Source organism: Coturnix japonica, chromosome Z (genome assembly GCF_001577835.2).
Source record: "Coturnix japonica isolate 7356 chromosome Z, Coturnix japonica 2.1, whole genome shotgun sequence".
In the NCBI taxonomy this organism is placed as follows: domain Eukaryota; kingdom Metazoa; phylum Chordata; class Aves; order Galliformes; family Phasianidae; genus Coturnix; species Coturnix japonica.
In genome coordinates, this window is record NC_029547.1 from 31,051,469 (window position 1) to 31,078,710 (window position 27,242).

General features: G+C 41.1%; 1 protein-coding gene across 3 annotated transcripts in view; it reads left to right on the plus strand.

Moving 5' to 3' along the window:
• TJP2 (tight junction protein 2) overlaps positions 1–27,242 on the plus strand; it is a 68,395-nt gene that overhangs the window by 17,224 nt on the left and 23,929 nt on the right. The window contains exon 1 of one of the 3 annotated variants that reach the window (XM_015849077.2): positions 2,214–2,357. The exons of 1 other annotated variant lie outside the window; for it this stretch is intronic. In XM_015849077.2, coding sequence (XP_015704563.1) covers positions 2,295–2,357 — 63 coding nt within the window. In that variant the 5' untranslated portion in view covers positions 2,214–2,294. Of the gene's footprint in view, positions 1–2,213; positions 2,358–25,019; positions 25,148–27,242 lie in introns of those variants that run through there. One more of the 3 variants, XM_015849076.2, reaches the window with a different exon arrangement.

Here is a 27,242-nt window from a genome sequence, read left to right on the forward strand (position 1 = left end):
TCCCCTCTTAAGGCCAAACAATGTGCTGCATTGGGGTGATAGCTTGGCCAAAGGAACGGAAGTACCCAAAAGCCTCAAAATCTGTTCTCTGCAGACTAACTGCAGGATGAGTAACTTGTAAATTGTGATTGCACTGACTGTCACATCAATCTGTCACATTGTTATGAGCATCTGGAAACTTTGCCAAGCTCATGTGAGCCTGAGCATCAGGAGTCACAGCTCAGGTTTTCAGGTGACTGTTATCTGCCTGTTGTGGCAGACTAGCTGTTTGGCTTAAAAAAATAAAAACAGAAAAGGTTACGTGCCCACTGTGCTTTTATGGGGAAATATAGGAAATAAAAGCCCAAATGAATTATTTTCCATGTGTTATTACAGGAAAGTGAATGGAAATAAACTGATAGGCGCTTCCTAGGTGATGACTTGTGTTAAGGAATTAAAAGCAAATCTATTTTGCTTGCATAACTGTGGTCAGTTCCTGCATTTGTACTGCATTTACCTCAGGCTAGCTAAGTATGTTAACTTTGGCTGCAGCCTTACAGCTCAAGGAAGCACAGTCTGATAACCTCACAGTTAGTGATAACGCCATGTGGCTCTGATAAAGTTGTAAAACTTGCTTAAATTAGGCTTTAGGCCAAATCACAGCTCTTACCTAGAATGAGAAGTAATCCTCCTCTGTCTGATAGGCTTAGATTGCTCCTGAGGGTGCTACCTACACTCCACAGAAGGCTAAATCAAAAGGGGATGCTGGGTATGTTGGCTCTTCTTCCTCTGCCAGAGCCTTTTGGAGGGAGGTGTTTGCAGGAAGCTGGTTCTCTGTTTTTTTAGCCACTTAGTATCTGCATGTTAAGAATGCATTAGTGGGGATCTGATGACTTCTCCTTTCCCTATTTCACCTTGTGTCTTGCAATTGCTCACTTAAGAATAACAAGAAGAAGAAAAAAACCACTGTTGCTCTGAGGCTGAAAAACAAAAATTATTCTTGTTTTTAAAAGTATCTCCTCAAACACAGCAAAATCCTACTGTATCCTAGCAAAGCAAGAAGCGGACTATGTTGTTTTCCTCACGTCCTGTTTTCTCAGGGAGGTGAGCACTGGGCAGAGTCTTTTTCTGCTGAAGCAATGTCAAATGCTGGTATTCCCAGACTGTGCTGGCTCCTTGGAAGGATGTCTTTAATTTCAGAGAAGGGTAGAAGTGCTCAGCACTGCCTAGCATGGCAGCTGGTTTACCTTTCCCTGCTGTGCCTCATTTGGCTGTTGAGGCCAGATGCTATTCTGGCATCTCCATCTACAGAATGCCATTTATAAGAGGACACTGTCTTCTGTGCTTCAGCTTTCCTAGTGGTCTTGATGTTTTGTTGTACACCAGGCTGCTAGCATTGCAAGAAAAGTTGGATTATATCTCTGCCTTATAAAACTGTGGGGACAAATGAGATGAAAGTTCGTGGCTTGGCATACGTCTGAATTTTTCTCGTCAGGTTTGGGAGCTTGCCGTACAAAGTAACATGCTGTTCACCTTCTTTTTAAGTGCTATGGCTTAAGAAAGTTCTTCCCCATGAGTTCCTCCTCATTCTGTATTTCTTCCTTCCACTATAAGATTCCAGTATTGACTCATTCACCCCAAATACAACAACCCAAGGGAGACAGTGGCACCAGGGAAACTGTGTTTAACACAACCGTATGGTTGAACTTCTGCCAGTCTGCTTTTTTGTGCTTTTTGTGCCCAGTCAATTGTTCAAGCCTCTGCCACTATGGTCACCTCTACATCAGTGCTGTGTAATGATGGCCTCAGAACCCAAATGGCCATCTCAGCCTCTGAGTTAACTGCAGCGCTGCTGAGTTGGAGACAGAAGTGGAAATCCTGCTTGGTGCTGGGAAGGCACCTGATGCTGCAGGTGCCATCCCACAGCTCCTTACTGCTCTCAGAGGTCCCTCCCAGGGCATCTCCCTGGTCTATCCCGTGACAGGCGTCATCTACTAGCCGCTGCCAAGGGCAAGAAGACAAGAAATATTTTTGTAAACGGAGAATAACAATTCTTTTCATCCCGGGGAGAATAATGTCTCCTCGCCTCCCCGGGGCCGCCGCAGTCGGATTGGCTGTGCAGGGCTGCGGGCGGCCGTGCGCCGGCGGGACAAAGTCGCTCTGTGGGGGCTCCTCACTGCCGCCTTTGTCCCTGCGGGGCTCCGGCCGCCCTCCACCGCCGCCCCTCCCTCGGGCCGGGCTCCCTCCGGCCTTTCCCGGGCAGCGGGGGAGAAGCACAGCGGTCCGGCCGTTAGCGCCCAGGCGGCGATGTTACTATGGGAGCGACGCAGGGCTCCGCCGGCAGCGAACCGCCAGGGCCCGCGGGGGAGGCGGAGCAGGTCGGTAGCCTCCCCGCGACCCCGCGGCGGGCGCGAGGCTGTGGGAAGCTCCGGGTGCGGGGAGCGCGCGTCTGTGGCTCGAAGCCCCGCTCGGTGTAGCGCGGCCGCCGTGGGGGCCTGTGGGGGCCGTGGTTGGCGGGTGGGGCCGGCCCACCAGAGCTGTGCAGGGCCGTGCTGAAGCCAAGGGGCTGTGGAAGTCTTGTGTTGTTTTGGGGGGGCTGAAAGTGAGGGTGGGAACTGTGCGAAACAAGCTTCTTGTTTGTGGTTTCTGGAAGAATTACTGTTAAGTATGCGTGTGTACATTTCTGTGTGCTAACCATAACAAGACCTGTGGGGCTTATGGGTATTCGTTAGCCTAGAGTGAACTACCTGTTGCTATTTTGTGTGTTTATTAAGAACAACAACAACAAGAAAAAGCCCATTGGAAGGGGTTTCCTGGTCAGTCTGGGTAACTGTTTCTCTTCTGTTCCATCTATCTTGTTCTGGCGGTCTTCCTCATCTACTGCATGTGGCTGTTTAGTCTCTTCTGGATCCATCTTGAAGGCTCTTTGATGTGTGGCCCTCGTTTCTCAGCCACTTCTGTTACATCTAATCAGTATTGCAATCATGGACCTGTGGAGAGAGGCTTAAGTCCCCACACTGCTGGGTTGGTGACTTGTTGTACAGGGGTCTCAGTGAGGATGCATTTGAGCACATTGATGTGAGGAGAGTTGAGATGCTGATGCTACACAATTACTGCCTGATTACAGTAGTTACGGAGTGTTTACAGATAAATTTACTTTACAGGTGTTGCAGAAAGGAACCAGTCAAGACTCGAACTCTTGGGTACTCTAGGATTGATTTTATTAACAAGATCAGTGCAACAAACATAAAGAGCTTGGGTCACTCCTAGTGAATGACATTCAAGCTTTACAAAGGTCCTATATTTATATGATCAGGAATACATTACATCACTTATGTTATCCATTCTCGAGACTAATTAACATATCTTCAGTTCTTCTTTTCCAAAACGCTGTGTTTCATCTTAGGTCCTTAGCTTGTGCCAGACTTCATGCTTCACGTGTTATTCCTCTTTTGAACTTATCAAAAATTCATTATCTTCTTTCATCCGAGCTATCCGAGCTAGACCGGTCCGTTCCATCTGTCTCATGGTTAAACTATAAATGTTATGTAATTAACTACTAAATAACAATGTCAGCACTATTATTGTCTAACTCTACTGTTTATAATCTCACAATAGTCTAACACCCCTACACGGGTCATGGTTCAGGGCTATACAGGGGATACATAAGTAGCATATTGGTTGAGAACTTTACCATTTTCCCTATCCTTTTCTAATTACTACTTTCCCAAGTGTTTTATTGATATCTACTATAAACTATCTTAGTTGGTGGTGCCTTTACAGCTATAGCAGACCCTATTCGCATACAGCATTGTATTAGTACATAAACAATAACAATCAGAACAATCACAACAATTATAATCCAGATAACTTTTTAAGCAATAGTAGAAAGATTTGGCAACCAGGATGTCAACCAATGCCATGTTTCAGGAAAACCACATTGATTATCTTACTTTTGTATTTCTTGCATCGTCTTACTTCCCATATTTTCCCAACATCAGTTAATAATTCTCCAGTTTGATCAACATACATACAGCAACTAGCATTCAATACAGTACATACTCCCCCTTGTGAAGCTAAAAGCATATCTAGTGCCATTCTATTCTGCAAAACTACTTTAGATAAGTTTGTAAGCTTACAAACTTTAGATAAGTTTGTAAGCTCACCTTGTATAGTTAGTAAGCCATAGGCCGTAGCATTAGCTAACTTCTCCACCTCTCCTGACACATTCATTATTGCTTTTTCCAGTTCACTAACACCTAAACCGGTATAAACCAATGCACAAATGCATGAAATCCCGTGGGTTGTTCAATTAAAGGATTTAAAATAGCTCTCTTAGTACATCCATAAAAAGACCTATGCCATAACGTTTCATTTATTTCTCGGAATAATCTCCATATCGGGTACAACTAGGCCTAAATTGCATCTTCTTCGCCACTTTTTAGGTAAAATTTTGTATGCATGTTCTCCGCACAGCCAACAGGCTCCTGGGAGGTTCAAAATAGATCGATTTCCGTTTTTAACAGTGGTGAGATTATCACATCGTAAAGTCCAATTCCCCAAATAGGGCCCAGTAGAATCAAGATTTTCAACACAATGAATATAAGTACTGTTCTCCAATTGTGTATAAGCCAGTGATAAAGCATGAGATGTAAAATTACTTATCAATATTGTCACATTCCAAATATGACTAATAGTAGTATTAACATGGATAGGGATACCAATCAAATTTACTTCATGTGCTGCTGATATAGGTAAGGCTGAACAAATCCAACAATCACTTACATTTAGATTCTGGGCAAACGATTGCATTATAGATACATGAGAATTATCTGTCCAATAGCGATAGTGGCCTAAGTCATAAGAGACATGTGGCTGTAAAGATCTGCCAAACATATCTACCTGTGTCACGCCAGGACATAGGTCCCCATTTTACCTCTTGCCAATGTGTATGAACTAATTTAAACCCGTCCCGAGGGTACGCAATGGAGAATTCATGACAGCATGAATTATCAAAGCCAGGGAGCATGCCCACACACCAGATTCCAGTGCCACTACTCGGTTCTCTAAAATGAATATTATGGTTATCCCATACTGCTTGGAGCTGAGGAGGAGGTACTCTGGGGTATGAAGGATAAGAAAATCGTGCTCTAATGCAAAAACTAAAATTAGCTCGAGTACTACCGGGGATATACCATCGAAATGTGCCAAAAGGGGTTCGGATGTTGCTGCGTCGCAATAAGTCAGTATTTCTTTCTCCTTCTATGATGAATTCACGCTGAGTCGTAGAAACCTCTTTCTTTTTCAAAGTTACCTGTTGTCCAGTCAAAATGTCATAATAGGAGAATTCATACTGATACCGGTGTCCTGAGGCTATGCAGATGAGGAAGAGAAGGATGCAGAGACCTTTTTCACATGAGTATGATGGATCCATGCCTCCTAACCCTTGATCTTAATAGCATAAAGAGAAGTTAACAACACACAATAAGGCCCCTCCCATTTGGGCTCCATTTTATTTTTCCGCTTAAACACTTTCACCATTACCATATCTCCTGGGGTAATATCATGTACTTTAACATGTCCTGGTAATCCTTGATAACTATATGCATATTGCTGAATTTGCTTAAAAGAATCTTAGAAGAAATACAACAAATATTGAGTAATATTCTCTTCCCCTTCCAAAAGTGCAGTTTTTGCTGAGACATACATTCCTGGTACTGCCACTACTCTCCCAAATAAAACCTCAGCTGGACTAATTTTTAGAACATCCCTCTAGGGGATGTTCTCAAATCCCGTAAGACAAAAGGTAATGCGTCTGGCCATTTGAATCCCGTATGTGACATTACTTTGCCTAATCTGTCTTTAATGGTCCTATTCATTCTCTCTACCTTTCCGGATGACTGTGGATGATACGGTGTATGTGCCGCCATAGTAATTCCCAGTGTCTTTGACAATTCGGCCATCCTTGAGGAAACAAAATGTGTCTTATCTGAATCAGTTTCTTCTGGGACTTCTTCCCCATCGTCCAAATCCCATCTTTTTGAACCGCTCCCATACGCATCCACACCTCCTGTTCCTCCTTATTCATCTCTGCATAAAGTGTCTTAGGGTCCGATAGCACTGGTATAGTTTGTACAGTCATAATAGGAACACCAAAATTAGGGTGCACAGCAGCTTCTCTAGCTGCTGCATCTGCAAGTTGTTTTCCCTTTGCTAACGCATATTTTTTAGAGCTGTGTGCATATATGTAAACTACAGCAATCTCTCGCAGTTCTTGTATAACCAATAATAGGTCATGTATTAGCTCACCGTGAGCTATTGTTCTCCCTGCAGAGGTCAGAAAGCCTCGCTCTCTCCAGAGCATGCCGATAGCATGGCAAATTCCAAAAGCATACTTTGAGTCCGTGTATATATTTACCTTCTTGCCGCGTGCTAATCGTGCCGCTCTACAGAGCGCAATAAGTTCCGCTCCTTTTGCTCCCAACCCGCATGGGAGAGATTCTGCTAGTAGAACAGTCTTCTCAGTTGTTACAGCGAATCCAGTGTATCGCTTTAAGTCTTCTCTTGGTCGTGAGACTGAGTGAATCACCTGCACACAATCGTGTTTATTTTGTTCTCCAGTTGAATCAGGAAGTAAGGTGGCTGGATTCAAAGGCTTTGATCGTTCTGAGGTGATTTTATCAGCCAGGAGCTAAATGACTTAGTAGCGGTGAGCGCGCTGTGGAGAAAGGGATTTTTCTGCATACCTTTTAAGCAGAATTTCTACTTCATGCAGAACTTTTACAACCAGGGGATGTCCCAAAACAATGGTTCGGACTTCTTTGGTGAGTTCAGCTGCTGCAGCCACAGCCCGAATGCAATAGGGAGTTCCCCTCACAACAGGATCTAACGACTGTAATAGGCCACAGGGGCTTGTAAGGTCCAAACTTTTGAACTAAAACCGCTTTTGCAGTTCCTCTTGATTCAGTAACATACAAGGTAAATGGCTTACCATAGTCAGGCAGTCCCAAAGCCAGGGCTGAAACCAGTGCCTGCTTAATAGCCTGGAAAGCTTGCTGCATTTCATCAGTCCATGGTATAGGTTCGATGGCCTGATCCTTAGTAGCTTCTTGTAAAGGTTTAACAGTTTCACTATACCCTATAGTCCATGGTCGGCAAAATCCAGCCTGTCCTAAAAATGCCCTCATCTGTTTCTTTGTGATTGGCCTAGGTACTGCTTGTACAGCATTAATTCGTTCTGGATCAATTTTCCTTACCCCTGAAGCTAATACATACCCTAAATACTTTACCTCAGGCTTACAAAACTGCAATTTGGAAAGGGAGACTTTATGTCCTTTTTCATACAATTTATTACATAAATACTTTGTGTCTTCTATGCAAGCTTCTTTTGTTGCACTAGCAATAAGTAAATCATCAACATATTGAACCAACACCGATTTTTGAGGTAAAATAACATCCTTTAAATCATTTTTCAAAATCTGTGAGAACAAAGTTGGTGAACTCGTAAACCCCTGAGGTAATCGAGTCCACGTTAACTGTTTCCCTTCCCATGTGAAAGCAAAGATCTCTTGGCTTTTCTCAGCATTAGGTATACTAAAGAAAGCTCCGGTCAGATCCATTACAGTATACCACCTGGACCATTCTGGTATCTCAGTTAATATTAGTGAAGGGTCAGGAACTACTGGATGTAGGGCTTCCACATGTTCATTAATTGCTCTTAAATCTTGTACAAAAAGATATTCAAGGTTCCCGTCCTCATCCCTCCTATTTTTTGAAACTGGCAGAAAAGGATTATTATATGGACTAATAATGGGTCTCAATATCCCTTCATCGATAAAATACTGAATTTGTTTCTTTAGACTAGGTAATGCTACTGTCGCAGTTGGGTACTGTTTAATTTAGGGGGGTGGTCCAGCTTTTGTCTTGATTACCACTGGTTTTGCAGATTTCAAAAATCCTATATCCTTACTACTATGACTCCACAAACCGGAGGGTATGTCTTTTAAGTCATCTGGAATTTCAATTTTCTGTTTCTGTTCCCTTTCTACAGCTAGTATATTCCCCAAAAAGTACAGTTTCATCCCTTTTGAATTTAAATCTAATTTAGTTCCTAGTTCTCGGAGGATAACCCTGGGGGGTTAGAAAAGGTCGAGGTCTGAGGGGGCATTCTCGCTGCATATGTCCAAAATCTCCACACCAATAACATACAATTTCTCCACCAATCTGGGGTGGAAATCCTCGTCTCCTTCCCCGATTTCCTCTACCTCTGCCTCTAGCATTTTGCCACCTATTCTGTTGAGCCGACTGAGCAATCGCAGCTGCCAAAAAGGCCATATCTTCTCGTTTTTCCTGCCTCTCACGTTTCCTCTCGGTCTGTCTCTCTCGTTCCTGTCGCTTTCGCTCCTCATCCTTCTCTTTTTGCATTTTCTCCTGTCTCTCCTGATCTCGCCCATTGTATACAAACGTAGCAACAGATAATATTTTTTGCAACCCCTCTGCCTGCCATCCCGGCATATGTTTCTTAAAATACTTATTAATATCGGGTGCAGCCTGATTTACAAACACACTAATTGCAAGCGGCTCTTGAAAAGTCTGCTCTGTCATACCCCCATACTTAAGTAAAACAGAACGGAGTCTATGCCAATAATCACTGGGATGTTCATCCAACCGTTGCTGACATTCCTGTACTTTGGACCAATTAGTAACCCGCTCGACACACTGGCGTACAGCCTCTAGCAAACCCTGTGTAGCCGTTCTCCAAGCCTGAAGCTCATCCTGTCTAACAATATTCCATTTCGGATCAGCTATGGGCCATACAGGTCTTCCTGGATTAGTATTTGATAACTCTCTATCCTTAGCCATGATCTTCTCTCTCTCTTCTACAGTAAATAATTCCTGTAACAGAGTCTGTATGTCCTCCCAATTAGGTTTATAATCTCTGAAAATACTAGACAACATCTTAGCACATTTTTCCGCATCCTCCCATAAACGCGGCATTTTCTCTTGCCATAGCATCAAATCTCCCGGTTTCCAAGGCTGATGTACTGCTGCTGCTAATAGAGGTGGTACATCAGGGCCGGTATCAGGACCAACCCTCGGATTAGAATGAAATTCAATAGTCATCGGATACTGCCCCACTTCTTTATTATTTCCATCTTTTTCCCGATCAGAATTATACCCACCCTGATGTAATTCATCAAAATATGCTAATAATTCAGTTTTGCTAGTAGCCTTCCCCAACTTAATTTGATTTCTTTTATCAGCCCAATTTATCCACACATATAAATAATCCATTTGATAAGGATTTCTATCTTGGAGTATTCGCCGCATGGTAGCAAGACGTTTATCATCAAACGTCCCCTCAGGTGGCCATACTTCGTCGGGACCAGCCCCACGAACCCGGGTTAAGAATGGCCAGTCATCCTGACACAGAGTGATCACTCGCTTCTTTTTTAACCCCACAACACCTTCAATCTTACTCCAGTTACACAAAATTTCCTCTAAGGGTGAACCCTTAATTATAGACGGCGATCCCCCCATAACTATTCTCCAAATAGAAATCCAAGGTCCAGTGAGAATTGCAGCCACTCTGTAATGTAGGGACTCAAACCCCAGAAAAATAAAACCCAGGGACTTGAACCCCAGAAAAGAGGCCTCGGGGACTCGAACCCCAGAAAATAGAATCTAGGGACTTGAACCCCAGGCCCAGGGACTCGAACCCCAGAAAATAGGCCTCGGGGACTCGAACCCCAAAAATAGGACTCGAACCCTTAAAAGAGTGGATGCACTTCCCCCTGGATATAATAAAAAATTTAGGCACTTACCCCAATCAACGCCTAGAGTCCCATCTGGGGTGCCAAACTGTTGCAGAAAGGAACCAGGTCGAGACTCGAACTCGTGGGTACTCCAGGGTTGATTTTATTAACAAGCTCAGTGCAACAAACATACAGAGCTTGGGTCACTCCTAGTGAATGACATTCAAGCTTTACAAAGGTCCTATATTTATATGATCAGGAAAACATTACATTCATTCATTCTCAAGACTTATTAACATATCTTCAGTTCTGCTTTTCCAAAACGCTCTGTTTCATCTTAGGCCAGACTTCATGCTTCACGTGTTATTCCTACTTTGAACTTATCAAAAATTCATTATCTTCTTTCATCCGAGCTATCCAAGCTAGACCGGTCCGTTCCATCTGTCTCATGGTTAAACTATACATTTTAACTTATTAACTACTAAATAACAATGTCAGCACTATTATTGTCTAACTCTACTGTTTATATTCTCACAATATCTAACACCCCTACATGGGTCATGGTTCAGGGCTATACAGGGGATAAGTAGCATATTGGTTGAGAACTTTACCATTTTCCCTATCAACAGGGTTATTGTTTGTTATCTGTATGAGTAAGTTAATGGTGAACTATGCTTAAAAAACAGAATTGTCCCAAAAGCAATTTCAGCACATGGTGGATTGGTAGACTTTGCTTCTGGTCTTCTCCCCTTTAAGTCCAGTGACAGAGCTGGTTTATCAGTGCTGGTGGAATTCGACTGCTTTAAGTTTTGGCATTCATGGGAAGAACTAGGAACAAAATGGTTAGGATATAGGTTCCTCTTGTGTTGCAGCTGTGAGCCATAGAGAGTTTGGAAGTAGGCTGTGTTGGCTGTGAGTTCTGTGGCAATGCCTGTATTAACAGAAAAGGGAGTTTTGTCTCATCTTCCTTCCCACTTGAGATGGCAGGGAAGGTAATGTTTCTTGTGTGTAGTGAACTTTGGTGGGGACATATTGTCAGTGTGGCTCCCCCAGTGACTTTGTTTCTCATATTAAAGTTATTGAAGTCCACTGTTCTCTTTCTTTTATAAAGAAGACTGTTCAGTATTTTAGAGAAGACATAAAAATGATCCAGTGAGACATGACAGCTATGATTTCCCAGTTTTTTGTTTTGTTTTGGTGTTGATTTTTTTTAGTGATGCTATTCAGACAATATGAAGTTTATGACTTCAGTTCTAGGAATTCTGTTTTTCACAGCTTGTGGTTGGAATTGTAAGACAAATGTGGATTCAGCTGATATTCAAAACAGTTTTAGAGTCCTTTGTGTACCAGTAAGTAGTAAGTTGCAGCATTTTCCTTGGAAGCTAATGTATCTGATGCCACAGAACTGTTTTTTTCAATTGATGTCAACTGTATTTGGTGCATAGGCCAAATGATGCAGTGGAATTCAAAGCTATGTTTAAAATGTAAACTAATTTAAAATCACTTCATATTTTTCAACTGCATTTGGAATGTATTTCTTGCCATCAAAATACAGAACTCTACTGGAATTTTGTGTGATCTGTGGTCACAGAACAGTACTGCCTAGAGAGGCAGGGTTATATTCCTGAATATATCTTAGCTGGATTGTACAGTGGAAGCTAATACTTAAATGCAGTTGCTCATGACACTGTGTAAGAATAAAGTATCATCTAACTTACTAGACAGTAAGGGATATAACTTAGTAGACAGTAAGGGATATACCTTTATGAATGCTCCCAGGCATCTCTATCTAGTAACATGAAATAAATATCAAAATGCTCCTTCAAGGCTTACAATGCTAGATGTTAATTCTGTAGATAGGTGGTCATCAGCAGCTTTTAAAGTGTGTGTGTTTGTGCCTTCTGTTGTGCCCTGTTAAGCAGAGGGTGGTACCTTTATGTATTCTGGTGGTGAAGTCTCTAGAGTTGATTAACAGCACTTAATATTTCATAACTTCTATTTAGATGTGCATGTCTTTAAAAAAAATACACAACAAAACAACATAAATAAAATACATTATCCAAAAAGGAAAGCTTTGCAAAACCCCTGCTGTAACCAAACCTTATGCAACTAAGAGATGATGCTCCTTTCTATTATTTACTCAGTTTCCTAAGGTAAGTGCTTATCCTAAGATGCGTTTGCTTTGCACATACACACGCTGTCTGTGATAGGAAGGTATTTCAGACACTCGCTCCTTAAGATTCATAATGCATATGAGCTTTTTGGAGAGAATGCAGGATGTCCAGATAGTCTGTCATTCCAAGCTTCACAAACAGAGCACTCTGTGACAAATTGTTGGCCTTTGACATAGCTGCAGAGCTTGCTGCCAGGGTCAGCGCTTGGCACTGATGGCACTTCTTTCTGTGTTGTAGCACTGCAAAAATCTGCTGGATAAAATGCATTTCTTCTAGTGGTCATGGCTGAGGATTCTTCTGTCCAGTGTTTCAGAGGCCTTCTGCAGAGTTGCAGGGCTTAATGAATAACATTTTACTGTATATTTTTTCCTGTATAGTTTTGTGTTGCAGAAGTTAAAAAAAAAAAAAAAAAAAGAAAAAAGAAAAAGGTCGGTGGTTTTGATTCCTCTCTTTACATGGAATTATTTTTAAACAACTTTAAACAACAGTAGCACAGCTGGTTGGTAAAGATGTCTGTGCACATTCCTTAAAGGATGCCATCATAACTCTTACTTCTGTGCAAGTCTGTGCTACCACTGTTTTGTTTGAGGACCTGGTTACAGTTTGGCTTTAAATTTTTATTTTCTAGCACTTCAGATTTCCTGAAAGCGTGTTGCTGCTTGGCATCAAAGTGGGTGATGTCATTCCTGAACCTTTGGCAGGAGCTCTCTTCAGTTGCTGACTGAGTTGAGTAATTCTTGTGTGTGCTTCACCTCCGTGTGTTACTGGAGGTCAGGCTGCAAAAGGCCTGGGTTCATGCTTTTATGGACAGAGTGTTGATTGCAGGTGGATGCCTCCTGGCATTTCCCAGAGCTGCTGTGCTCTCTCTTCTGCTTTTGCAGTTACACTCCCATACCTGTTCACAAGCAGGACCCAATAAACTTGAAGTATAATAATATTTAAGATGGAGGAAAAAGATAGGTAGGCTTTCTGTGATGTGCCTCATACACACTTGTCAGGCTTTTTATTAAATGTGGAAAACTCTCTATGAAAGTACTACTGTTACATTAGAATTTGTGAGCCCTTGGTTTTATGAGGGATACTTATCTGTTCTGACATACAGGGATGCTTTGAGTAAGAGGTTTGACATTTTCTATGTGACTTTTCCTTTGATAGGTTATGATGATGCCTTTCTACTTTGAACAGTACTGTGGTGTTAAACTGTACAATTTCATTCATTAAGTTTTATCCACAAACTTCTCTGCCTCTTGTAGTAATTTCAATTTATTTTCTATTCTTTTTAAGGTGCTTTTTCTTTCTTTACCTTGTGGTTACTTTCCTAACCTAGTGGATACTTTCCTAACATCTATTGCAGCAGTAAGAATGAGCTTCAAACTCGGGTCACAATGGTTTGAAAATGGATTTTCTCATCTCCTTGTAAGATTTGTTTGCTTATGGACAGGTACTTCCGCACCCCCCCCCCCCAGAACACTTAATCATTGCTTTTGCATGGTGTGTTAGAAAGCCCTTGGGTGTAAAGTGTTCTTTTATAGGGATCAAACTGCAAGAAAAAGACTGTTTTGAATCTTGGTTTGAAGAAAAGTTGCTGCTAAACTGAGCTGTGTTCTAGATGATAATTGAATGGAGCTTTTCTTACTGATTCTAGGACCTGTAAATTCCTTGTAGCCGCATGTGCAGGATTCTTTTTTCTTTCTTTCCCAGTTCTTTCAAAGCCAATGTAAGACACTGCTAGTTGTGAAAGGAGGAATAAAATCTGCCCTGTCTCTCACTTGATTCCATTCTGGTCAGTTTATCCTTTGTGTGCTACAGTGTGTATTGCAGTGGAAATGGCATTGTTTTGTAGCAGCAATTTGGTTTGGTTTCTTTTAACACACTGGGAGATGCCTGAACTTTCGTACGTTGATGTTACATGTGTGAGAAGTGTTGACTGAGCTGAGAGATTGCATCAAGGCTTGTAGTTTCAAATTCTTTTGCTGGTATCCTTTCAAGTGAAATATGAATGGCTACAGATGAACTTGGATTAGTGCTCTGGGAACAAATCAACCAAGTAGAAGTTGCTGTCTTAATACTAAAGAAAAAGGAGGTGCTTGATTTCACACTCTTCCTCCCTACCCTCTTTGTGGCTGTTTGTTGGTTGAATGCTGTCATAAATCCTGATGGAATAATTTCTACCTAAGTGGGAAGTGTACATTTACACTTACCATTTGTGTGTAACAAAGCAATTGTAGTCCTTAGGAGGTCCTGAGGAGGAAGCTCTGCTGTGAGAAAAGGGATTCTGAGTGTGATTTGTGAATTGGGTATAGCTGCCTTAACCTTTTACCTCATGGTAATTGATGCAGCAGGAGCAGTTTTGGATGAAACAAAGTGATTTTTTTTTAGCTGCATGCTCCATATTCTTCCACATGCACCTCAAGGAGTGTGTCAACATGAGATTTATAGACCTAAACCGTTACAGTGCAAGAGCCATTGTATGGATGACATGAAAAATAACAAACTCCTTTTGCAACAGAGTTAGTTCTCACGATGGGAATGTGCAAGATTGGTTAAAGTTTAGGAGTGAACTTCAGCATTGCTTTCTGTTGTGACTGAGTAAGCTGTTGAGCCGTATTGGAAGGGGGAGGTGAGTTGCTTAAGGCTGTGAGGTGGCTGAAGGAAGGAGTGGAGGGTAGATCCAAATGGTGGCACTAGAACTGTGAAAATCCTTTTGAGAGCAGATATCAGAAAAGTAAGAATCTGCTTTGAAACAAAAAGCAATAGTTTTTTGGTATGCTGATTAATGAAATTAATAACTCTGTAAGGACTGGCTAATAAACAAGATGTACAGACTATTGGCATTATGAATGCTACTGAAATTTTTGCTCAAAACTACTGATTTTTTTATGGCAATTTGATTGACAATTCAAAAAACCTCAGTTTTTAACCTTTTTTATTTAGCAGAAGTTTGGACACTCAAATGAAGCTGAAGCTTTTTCATTGTACTTGCTTGTATATATAGATGCATATTTATATGTGTGTGTGTGTTTATATATATATGTATATGTGTGTGTATAAACATATTTATATATGTTTAAATCTGCCCTGTGTGATAGCTGTGGGAGTAGGTAGCGTGCAGTTTTAGAGCGTAGTTAAATGTAGCTTTAAAACTTCTACACCATACAGAACATTAATAGGGTTCATTTCTATCAGCCAGGAAAGGAAAAGTGAATGTGACCAAACATGATTGCACTGCTACAGGAATACTCAAACAAAAGTAGAATGCCTATAAGACTATGATGCATCGTTCTATAAATAAGAGTTAGAAAAAGGGAACTGGATATCTTAGCAGGGAAGGAAAATCTGAAATGGTTTGGGACTGAGCTCAGAAACTAACAATTATACAATTGTTTGAGTTGTCTTGCATTATGAATAGATAATTAAATGAAAATGCTGACCTGATTGAATTATATACCAGCAATGAATTGACCTTTTAAAAATGAATTGTGTGATGCAGTAGATGGGTACCCAGCTTGTTTTTTCTCAGATTTGGGAGTTTTGGTTGATAAATAATGATGTTTGTGCAATCACAGCATCTTATCAGGACAATGGAATAGCAGAAATGCACTTTCTCAACTAGTAGTTGCTTGATGCTGGAGATGGTTGCTTCCAGCGTTTGATTTGCTGTTCTGGTGTAGGTGCAGGTGGTAGGAGTGTTCAGAAACAGTAGCAGTAGGTTTATCACCAAAGTTGAATAAAAATTGTAATCTTCCCTCTAGATCACACAATGAATATAATGTTTGTTCTTTTTCTTTCAAATTCTTTATTTTAAGATACAAGTGTAAAAGTTATACCTGGACTACACAGGGTGACTGATTCTGAAGTCGGACACTTTGGTTACAGCAACTGTATTTGTTTTTCACAGTTAAGCAAAGAAAAAGTCATTTACATTAGTTGGCATAATGAAACACTGTTTAGAGCTATTGAGTTCCGTTGAGCTCTACATCAAAACTAGATCCACATAAGAATAAACTTCTTTTTTTTTTTTTTTTTTTTTTTAATGATTGCCTAGTAAAAAGTGTCCTGCTGCATTTTCGGTTCATGCACAAACTGCTTGTGTGTTTTGTTTCTCAGACTGTGTGTGTGTGGGCAGTGGGCATATTAAGGAAGAGGCAGCACAGAAACAGTGCAAACAGAAAGTTCTGGAGAGTTTGCAGGTAAAGTAAATGGGAGTGATTAAGTCAGATAACCTCTAGAGCTATTTTGGATTAGGAGAACTGAAAGTTTAGTGACTCTTCTGTTGCATTACTGTTTTGTAGTGTGTACAGAGAACAAGTCATAGAATCACAGAATGGCCTGGGTTGAAAAGGACCATAATGATCACCTAGTTTCAACCCCCCTGCCATGGGCAGGGTCATCAACCACTAGAGTGTATTATATACATGTTCTCTGTCATACACAGCGTGTTGTTCTGTGCTGTGTGAAAGTTCAGGAAACTGAAGAAAAACAGGACACATACAGACTGGAAAATGACAGTTCACATGCTACATGCACAGGTGTTATTCATGTAGCTGTAGCTGCTTTTTGCCTAGATTAATTAGATTAGTTTTGATCTTCAACTGAAATTACTTTGTTTTCATCTTTTTATGTCCTGAAACATTTCTTTGTTATTGAAAAGAGGCGGTAGGGAAAACCTCTTAATTGCAAGACTGAATGTGTGCCAAGCTGGGAGGTGAGGTTTGTGCTTTTCTTTAGAACCCTGCTGTGCCTGTGGGAGAGTAAGTTAATATTTCCAGGGTATGTCTGCTGAGTAATGCTGTGTGTCCTATAACACTTGCAAAAAACAACTTCTGTTGTTCCTCTGAAGTTAACATGAAAAGAAAACAGAAAAAAAGAAAAAGACTTTCATGGGAAAAATACTTGTTCCCAAAGTGCTGTTATTTCTCAACAGGCAGAAATTGCTTTCTGAAAAAAACGAAGGAAATAATTTCAGCATTTTTGCTTTTTTTTTTTTTTTTTTTTTTTAAAGGAAATGGGATATGTTTTCTCTGAAATGGCAATTTTATATTTCAGTTGAAGCTGTTCTCTGCATAGACTTTGAACAATTGGTTGCTTCCTGCTGGGGGAAACACTGGAACAATTGCAGCATGGTTTCAGTGGGATAATGACAGAACTGTTGCTGGGCGTAAGGTACTTTGGAAGAGGACGTGCTCCAGGAAGAGATCTAAGCTCTATTTCTATGAGTTTTTAGGTTTTTAGTGTAGCCTGCTGTGTACTTTTTTTTGTTGTTATTGTTGTTCTCAGTGTGTCCGATTTTTTTTTCCCTTGTGATGGTGACCTGCTCAGGTGTCTGCTTTTACATTCACCCCCTTGAACAGCTACCATCAGACAGCTGTTGAAAACATACTTGTGGGAAAAGCATCGTAGTTTATAAGAAACCGTATCATCCTAGCTTCTAGGTACTGAACTGTAAGGAATAACTGTCATTCTTACTGGCAGAGGTCACAGGTTTCCAGCGCAATGAAAAATTGCATCTTTGTGACTGAGGTCCATTAGAATCTTGATTTTGCTGATGATATACTACCAGAAAGTATGCAAGTGCACTGTTACTGCACTACTTCTGCTTGGGTCAAAAGTAGGCTGAAATAAAAAGCTTTACTCTGAAAACAAGGCTATATTTTTCCTTTTTTTGTAGTTAGTGTTGCAGTGTTGTGTTTCTAACTTAAGATACAACTGTCATTTTGTACTGGCTCAAGATCTTTAGAATTTTTCTGCTACTCATTTCCATGGGGTGTTGGTGGTGTTGTTAAGTGACATGTGTGGTTTATCTCCAGAGTCCCAGGCAATTCTCTTTTTTTAGAATAAAAAACCTCTTGGGGAACTTATATGCACGCATACATATATATGGGTCAGGTCAGGCCAGATAGGAATCTGAGCACCAGATCTAGCTGTCAGCTGCTGGGGAGTTGGACTAGATGGCTTTTACAGGTCCCCTCCAACTCACATAATTCTGTGACTCTATATGGAAATCACAGAAATGCCAACATAGTCTAATAAATAAATAGTAAACCTAGCTCTTCACAGCAATAGCACCATACTGAGTGCAAAAGTGACAGTCTGAAGTTGCGCTTAGAACAATGGCTCTACTTTTCTGTACAGGTGCAATGTGTGGGCCTCTGTTACAGGGTCACTGCACCACCTAGTGGCTCTGCATGTTAACTGAGCGTACGGCTCACAGTGCATCTGGGCGCTGTCATTTGCCAGCCCGTGTGGGTTGTCGACATTTTGCAGAAACAACTTGTCAGATTGATTTCCACGAACCTTCTAAAGATGCTCGTTTGTGTTGAAACCTTCGTGAGCCTGAGCAGAAGAAATCCTCTTAGGAAAACAAATTAAGAAAAATATGTGGAGTATTTATTGACTACTTGTAAGGTGACTTGAATTTAGAATACTTTTGAAAAAACAAACAAACCAACAAACCTGTTTCTTCCCCTCCCCCCCTCTCCCTCCCCTTCCCCCCCCCCTTTTTTTTTTTGTCACCTGAAAGTGTTTGGCCTTTCTGAAACACTTCAGTGTAATCAGTAAATGTTAGGCTTTAAACTAATACATAGTTTTCCTGTGTATTGGCATTGACATATAAAAGGCCCCAGGAAAAACAGTAATTTATTTCTTTTTCCAAATGAGACTGATGCATGCATTGCACAGACACTTGTATGTAGAATCTCCCTAGTTTTGTTTAGGAGTTTATAGTTTTCAAAAGGCTACTACTTTTAAATTTGAAAGTGCACAACTTGTCAAAGCTCTGGATCAGTCAAGGTGTTGTGCATATATCTAACCTTCCCCATCTCCTTTGGATTTTTTATGTTTAATAAAAAATATCTACTGGAAGATCTGTGGTGGTGTAGTGTGCATGTTAATAGCAGGGCAACAGTAAAAATGGGATCTGGATGTGTTCATTGCTTAGTATTTCCACTAGCCTGATGAACAGTGCTATTGTCCTTGGTCTCTTCAGTTCAGAAGTAGCACTGAATTCTAGTTCAGGTTTCAGTCTGGAGGGCATTTGGAGTGTTGGTAACACAAGAAGTGTGGAAATGAATGCAAGTTCTGTGACTTCAGAACCTTTTCCCCCATCTGTTAGCTGAGCAAAACTTTCAGAGAGTGAGAAAGTTTGTTCTTGTTTTCCTGTTTCAGGTTCTGATTTTGATATGAGACTTTCCTTTGATAGACAAGGAGGAAGTCTGTGTGTGTTCTTCCTTTGCCAGTGTTTTGGTGGGTAGGCTATTGAGTTGAAGTTCAGAGGCCTGAACCATTCTGCAGCTGTCTAACTTTGGGTTCAGATATTTTTGAAGGAGTAAAGCAAAATCCATAATGAAATATTGCTGAGAACAGTGTAAAGTAATGGCTGTGGGCATTGCTGTCATACTGGCTTCAGACTGTTTCTGAAAGCAATAATGTCAAAAAACTTTATACCTTCAGTGGATATTTTTCATTTGATAGTTTTAAAAGTTTTCATTCAACTTAAGAAGTAGAGATTGCGCTTTGAATGTCTGGAATAGGCTTGTGGTACTCATATGGTGTTTGCCAGTGCTTCTGCAGGCAGAATTTACAAACTGTAACAAGTGAATAGTGTATATTTTCAATACAATATGATTAAGAAAAACTTTTCAAGTCAGTTTTATTTTGTTTCATACAATCACAAAGTGGCTGTGGTGGGAAGGTGGACCCATGGGTCCATTTTGTCCAAGCTCATTGCTCAAGCAGAGCACCCAGAGTAGATTGCCCAGGACCATGTTCTTCTAAAGATCTCCATGGAGGAGACTGCAGCTTCTCTGGGCAGGCTGTGCCAGTGCTCCCTTTCATGCATGGTGGAAAAAGTATTTTCAGATGTTAGGAGGGGACCTCTTGTGTTTCAGTTTCTGCCTGTTGCCTCTTGTCTGTGCATTGAATTCTACTGAGTGCAGCATGATTTCATCCCCTTTGGACCCTCTTTTCAGTTGTTTATATATACCCATGTATAAGATCTCTACTGAGCACCCTCTTCTCCAGGCTGAACAGTCCCAGTTTGTAGGTTTTTTACACTGATGCTTGCTTATCTCTTGTGAAAACCTCCAGGATGGAAACCTGTGAGGTTGGCATAAAAAGCAGTAAAAGGAGAGAGTCTTGCAGGATAATCCTCTTTTGGCTTGAAGTTGTGAAAATAAGCATGTAATGTTTCAGCACAGAATCTTGAAGGCTGCATTGCACAATGTGAGACCTTTTGCTTTATCAACCATGACATTAATATTAAAGTTAACACTCCCCTGTATGCTAATGAGCTGTAAGAAGAATATACTAAACATATATGACTATAGTATTCAACTGTTCACCCAAATCATATCAAATATCAAGCCAGGGAGGAAAACAGTTTAAGTTTAGGATATAAAGGAAAATATCTTGGTAAGGAAACCAAATGGAGAAGGGAAGGGAAGGGAAGCAAGGTAGAGAATGGAAAAGATATTGAAGGAGAGAAGAGTGATGAGAGAAAAGGAATTGCCACCTTCTGCTGACTCAGCAACTTCACCAGTTTTCTGTCATCAGCATTTTTCTGAGGATGCACTCAGTCTGATTGTCCAGATCATTAAAGTGTTAAATAGGACTAGACCCAGTACTGACCCCTGGGGTACTCTGCTTGTTACTGGCTTCTAGCTGCTGACCGTTGTCCTCTGGGTCCAGCCATTAATCTGCTGCTGGACAGAGCTGAGCCAAAAGCAAAGCTGGTTATACCTCAGAGGTAATGTATTTGAGAGAGGCTAAAACACTACACAGAGGCACTGAGAAAGAGCAGTAAATAAATGTGAGAGAAGCAGCCCTGCAAGCACCATAGTTAGTCCAATAGGAGCTGCAGGTGCAGAACAAGCTCCCTGCAGCCCAGGAAGGGCCCATGGAGGAGCAGGCTGTACTTCTGCAGCCTGGGGGTGTCATGCAGAGCAGATCCCTGTGTGCAGCCATAGAGGAGCCTATGGTGTGGCAGTAGACAAAGCCTGAAGGACGCTAGAGGCCCTGCAGGAGAAGCTTTGGGCTGAAGCTGCAACCCATGGAGAGGAGCTCACTGTGGGACTGGAGGACTGAAAGGACCCATGCTGGAGAAATTCACCCCTGAAGGATGGGCCCTGTGGTACAGAGCCATGTTGGAGCAGTGCTTGGAGAGCTGCAGCCTGTGGGAAGCCCACACAGGATCAGTTTGGGAAGGATGGCATCCTGTGGGAGGGATTCTATGTGGAGCAGGGAAAAGGAGTGGCCATGAAAGAGCAACAGCGACAAGCACTATGACCTGACTGCAGCCGCCATTGCCTTTTTTCCTGCACGGCCTGGGATGAGGTAGTAAAGGGCAGGGTTGAGGAGGGAGGGTGTTTTTGTTTGCTTTTAGTTCTCACTGCTTTAATCTGTTAGTAATAAAGAATAAATTAACCTTCCCACACTGAGTCTGTTTTGCCCATGACGGTAAGTGGTGAGTGATCTTCTTATCCGTAATGTTGAGCTTTTTTTCATTATATTTTCTCCACATGTTCCTTTGTGGAGGGATAGTGAGATAGTGTCCATCAGGAGCACAACAATGCTTCCTTCCTATCTTTTTTCTAGATAACCCTTATCTTAAGATTACAACATCTAAATGTGTTTTTGTAAAAATATGCCTTGTAAGAAATACAATAATACACATGTTGTGCATGCTTCACTTGTTACAAATGAACTTACTATATACCCTATTGCAAAGTACATTTTTGTAATCTGGGAGAAAGTGAAGGCCATGCAGAGAAGAAGGAAAGGAAAGGCTGACCACCACGAGACAGCATAGCTGTGGATCACACACACAACATGAGACTTTACTTCCCAAAACCCGAAGGTAGAGCACAAAGAAAAATGAGGCAGATTAAGAATGAAATGCGCTGGATATTAGATTGGATATTATGAAAAGCTTCTAATCCAAAGCAGCGATAACTAATTGACAGGGGCTGCCAGGGGAGGTGATGGAATCACCATCACTGGGGGTGTTCCAGAAAGGGATACAGATGTGGCAGGTAAATGGTTGGAACAGATGATCTTAGAGATCTTTTCCAGCTTTGGTGATTCCACAATTCTCTTAATAGGCTTTAACCAGAAAGGAAAGAATTGTTGCACTGCTTCTTTCCACATGAAAGAATTTTTCTTGAAAGAATGTCACTTCAGTGCTGAACTGTAGGTATTCTTGTGTGTATGGTAAGTGACAGGGCTTGCTTTTTTTTCCTGCATCCCGATACATACCCATCTTGCTTATAGCAGCCATCTTAATTTTACTCAAATGTGAAGGTAGAACTGATGATCCTGAATACAGAGTATCTTTTAGTGCAGAGTTGTACATTTTCTGTGTTTCTCTTTCATAACTAGGTGGAAAAAGAGAGTTTGTGCCTTGGTGAAGAGCAATTGAGAGTTACTCCAAGTGGTTATTATTTCCAAAACATTTTCTATCACTTCTCTTACTTAATATGAGCCATTCACTGTTGTAGGGTGGCTGTTTTCATATCATGTCTTGGGTTGGAGGGGACCTTAAAGATCATTAATTCCAATCCCTTGCTGTGGGCAGGACTGCCCCCCTACCAGCTCAGGCTGCCCAGGGCACCATCCAGCTTGGCCATGAACACCTCCAGGGATGGGTCAACATGGCTTCTCTGAACAACTGCTCTATTGGCTTTATTATACATGGATAAATAGTTTTTCTCATCTTTCTAGATTCTGGTCATAGATCTTCCTTACCATATGCAGATACTTAATGAGAATAACTAAGTTGGAGCCTTCTTACTTCAAAGTGGCCTGAATGGCAATCCTTACTACATGGGGAGAAACCTGGTGAAAGTGCCATTCCTTTACAGACTTTGTGGTAATTTGTTTACTGTGGTAACTACAAACATTTGGTAGGCTCTGGTTACCCTGTTTATGTTACATGCTTCTTTTTGTAATCATCTTTTATAATCTAAAGCCTTTGAGGCCATGTATGCTGCGAACATATCAAATTAGCTATGATACCTCTCCACCTTGTGTGCTCTTATCACACACTGTTCCCAGAATGTTGTGAAGTTTTGAAGTTGCTCTGAGGAATTTTCTGGAGGCTCACTTTCTTTCTCCTCTAACACCACTATTTTTTTTTAGGACAGATCATCTTGGTTAGTTTTTAGTTTATTTGTCCCTGCAGGAGTCACAGACTCTTCGCTGTCTGAACAGAGAACCAAGGTGTGGTTTTCAAAATAAAGTGCTGGTTACATAATTAAATGCAGGTACCATGGATGTGCTTGGCCAATGTTTGGCTTTTTTTTTTTTTTTTTTTTTTTTTTTTGAAAAGGATTAAAAATAGCTTTCCATCTTACATAGTAGAGTTAAAATGAAGGATTCTTATCCTACAGAACTTGTTTTCCCCCAAAATGAAATGCAAATGCAAGAGTCTGCAGCTTTCTCTTAACTCACTGGTCTCTTGACTGCTGCTGTCGTGACTATACAAGAAAAACTGCATACACTTGTGGTGATATTTCTGGACTGCTACGTTTTTATTTATTCCCATTATTTTTTTAAGTGTTGCTAGAGATAATCCACCTGCTTTCTCTTTTTCTTTTAGAGGAGAGAACAGACCAAATCCAAGGAAGAAGAGTTGTCATAAATACTTCAACTTATGATGAATGTTTTCCCATTTTTTTTTTACCACATTTTCCCTGACTGGAAATGGGAATGTTTGTTTCATGTTACCTTTTTAATTGTCAGGGCAGTGAAGAGAACAGGAGAGCAAGGACAGGGATAGAGGCATCTCCAGTACATCTTTATATTTGTTCCTTCTTATTACCACTTTTCTTTAAATAAATAGATGAAAATGTGATTTTAGAAGTTGTGAGTGTGTCTGTTCTGCAGAATGATTATTTTCCTTTAGAGACATTAGTGAAGATTATCCACTGTTTTGACCAGGTTCCAGTGCCAGGTCCTCCAACCATACAGGTGCTCTGGCAGCCCAGCGAGGGCTGCTGAACTGCGCAAACCTGCATGTGATCCAGTTCTGCTGGCTACTGCAAGAAATTGCCAGAGATTGGCAGGATGATAGTTGAAACATAGGGTGTTGAATTCAGTCTTGTGAGGGAAAATCCTTAAACTCCAGGTTTCTCAATTGAATGTTGTTTACCTTCAACAGTTAGAACTATCCATCTTGGGAAGAAATGCAACTTGTGGATGGGCTTTTTCACTTAGCATTGCATACTGACCTGTGTATTGCTATGTGTTCCTGTCTGTTTCACATTTTAAACAGCCTGTGAGACTTGCATGAAGTCTGGGGGAAAACTCTGGTCGAATTTTAAGCTCACATCATTTGTATGGGTTAGATGGAAGTGATAGCTTGACATATTTTCCAGTAAGGTCATCTTTCAGGCTATATGATCAGCTTATTACCAAAATTTTACTTCCTGTGCAATCAAACATCTAACCACTACTCATGGTTATGAGCAAGTTGTTTCTCTTTTTCTTGCTTGCTAGAGTCATATCCCCAGGATATTTTTAAATGTAACTCCTGGAAGTGTTTAAATGTAATTATACATGTGCAGGTGAAGGAATTACTCGCATGCTTACAATTACTTCTGCCTAAGGACTTCCTGGGTCCAGTAGTTAAATTGTTGAGACTTGATAGAGGCTGTTAAACACAGTTTAAAATGTGCAAAATAACGGAGCCAAGTGGTAAATCTTACTATAAAGTGTTATATGTCTGTCAGAGTGTAAATTTCAAGTAAGCATCCTTGTGCTTCTCTGTGCCTTTTTCTTTGAAGTTGCTAGTGCCCTGTTTCTTTAAAGTTTCAGATATGTTCGTGATGGGAGGGAACCAAAATGTGCTTGTAAAAAGAGTAACTTGCTGTGTTTTGATCTGTTTCTGACACTTAAAATAACAACTATTCCTATTATTTTTAAAATCAAGGATGTAGTCTTTTTTTTTTTTCTTTTTTGTTTTCCCTGGGGCCTCTTACAGCGAGAGTTACTGAAACTCTGAGTAGATTTCCCTGCTGTGGTTTTGATGCATTTCTGTGTGAAACGGACGGCAGGATTTGTTCTAGTATGTAGGCCACTATTGTATTAGAATTACATAACCGTGTGGAGTGGTAGAAACAGATGAAAAGACCAGGATGCACGGCGTCCCCGAACAGATCATATCCCGTGACAATGAAGACAGCGCAAGCTCTGCAGAGAATGTGGTCACATGCGGTCAAAAAGTTGAGGATTTTAAGGGGGCACGTGAGTTGCTTTTTGTTGCATCTTGCTCTGGGTCTTTCCTCCCTCCCCTGTGTGGCTTGTGTCTCCTTCCCCCCTCCAGCTCACTTTCACAGCCCAATAACTGTGGTGGCAGGTCTTCTGGAGGTGGTTTTCTGAAAGAAGCTGCCTGAGGCTATCTCTCAGTTGCAAGTAATTGCATAAATCGCGGATGACTGTCAGTGGGAGTTGCTGCTTGTAGCGCACAGATGATTTTAGTACTTTGAATTGTTTCCTGACACGGATTCTGTTAAGCGGTCTGCGTTGGCCATGTAGAAAGTGCCTGCCGTTTTGGTGTTCAGAATTAGGCAGATTTAAGCAAATCCTGACTGCGCTGCTCTCATTAGGAATGGACTGACTTTAGTCACTAGTGAATTCAGACTAGCTAATGACAGTTACTTGTACTTCCTGCAGCAATCCTGCAGCAATGCTGCTGTCTGTGTAAAACCTTGAAAAGCAGTTACTAACAGTAACTGTTGCTGTAACAGTAACACTGCTGTTTCCCCTGTCTTTCTTTCTCCTGTGTTTCTGTGTGTGATCTTGCATTGAAATGGCAATTGTACAAGGGACATCCAGGCTGTTCAGATCCTTTCTTGTTTCCCTAGAGACAAAGAGCGAAGAAATTGGCTGGGGTGATGGGAGTTTTTTGTAACCCATCACTTGATGCAGACAGAGGACAGTCATGTCATTGGGCATGGAATACAGGAATTTTGTTATTCTCGTGGAGACTTTTAATCATAGTTTTATAAGTCCGTGGCTGGTGATTTTTAGCATTTGTAGTCTTTTCCTCCCATTTAGTCTCCCCCAGTAAACTGTCCTTGTTGGTTAGTATCGTGGCAATAGCATACAGCGGTATTTTTTTATAATGTTAAAGGGATTATTGCTGAGAGATTTGAGGGAGTACAGATGTGTTTTTTGCCTTGCAGGCTTCCAAGGTGACCATTCAGTTCTCTGAACTGTGTTGCAGATCCTGAATGGCTTTATCAGTATGGCAGAGCTGGTCCTGCTGTCGTGGTAATTATGTTGCACAAAATCAGCTTTGCAAGTACATAATGTACTTTCCTTCACTAATATGGTATACAGCAACTGGGAGTCAGTTTCCCAAGGACCAGTTTCTGAAAGCGTATTAATTACAAATTTAAAAGTGAATTATTTAAGTGTCTTTTATTTAATAGTTACTAACAGTTCCAGACTAAAAAGCCCCTGGCCTTCCCCTCCTCCACATTTACACAGAACGTGTGTGAAGATCGTAACAGATATTTTAAGGAATATTTTCTGGGCACAGATGAGATGATGCTGTTGTCTTGACATCCTACAGGATCATAACTGTAGTATCTGTAGGCAGTAGTTTCTTTTCCTTTCCTATTGTTTGTTTTTGTGACCAGATATCACAAGACTTGTTTGTCAGAGCAAATAAACTTACCTGTGTTGGGTTTCTACACTTACGTTTGCTACGTGATGCGTCTCTTATCTCATGTGCAAGGTTTTACTCCACAATTCACTAGAGCCATCGTTTTGGTGAAGGAAATTCCTGTAAGCTCAGTTTTTTCCTCCCCACAGATCCTCTCTTAGTCTCTTTACTCTCCTTAGTCTCTTTTCTGCAGCATTGCATTGAACAAGGAGTCATTTCTCAGATGATCCTTTTTGCAGATAGAATATCAGAAGGCTTGATGTTAGGGTTGCTGGAAGAGCAGGGTGTGCGTGCTGCCTTCCGGCCCATAAGGGCAGTCTGCCTGCCTTACTTTTGTAAGTAAGCCAGCCTCAGCAGTGTGTTGGGCTGGTAAGTAGGATTGGTAAGGACTGCAGGCAGTGTAAATTGAATTTAAATAATGTTCTTGCCACATACATAAGTTATTTGGGCTTGTATGCAGTAAGAGAGAGAAAAGATTTTCCATCTACCTGTCCACAAAATCTGAACCCAGCTGCTTGTCCTTTAAATGTTACCAATCATCCTCTTATTTCTAAAATTCTCTTCATTGAAGCCGACTGTAATATAAATGACACAGAGGCCTTTCTTTAGTAGAGACCACAGAGCTTGAAGATACCATATAGAAAAGTAGGATAGAAATGATATAAATTA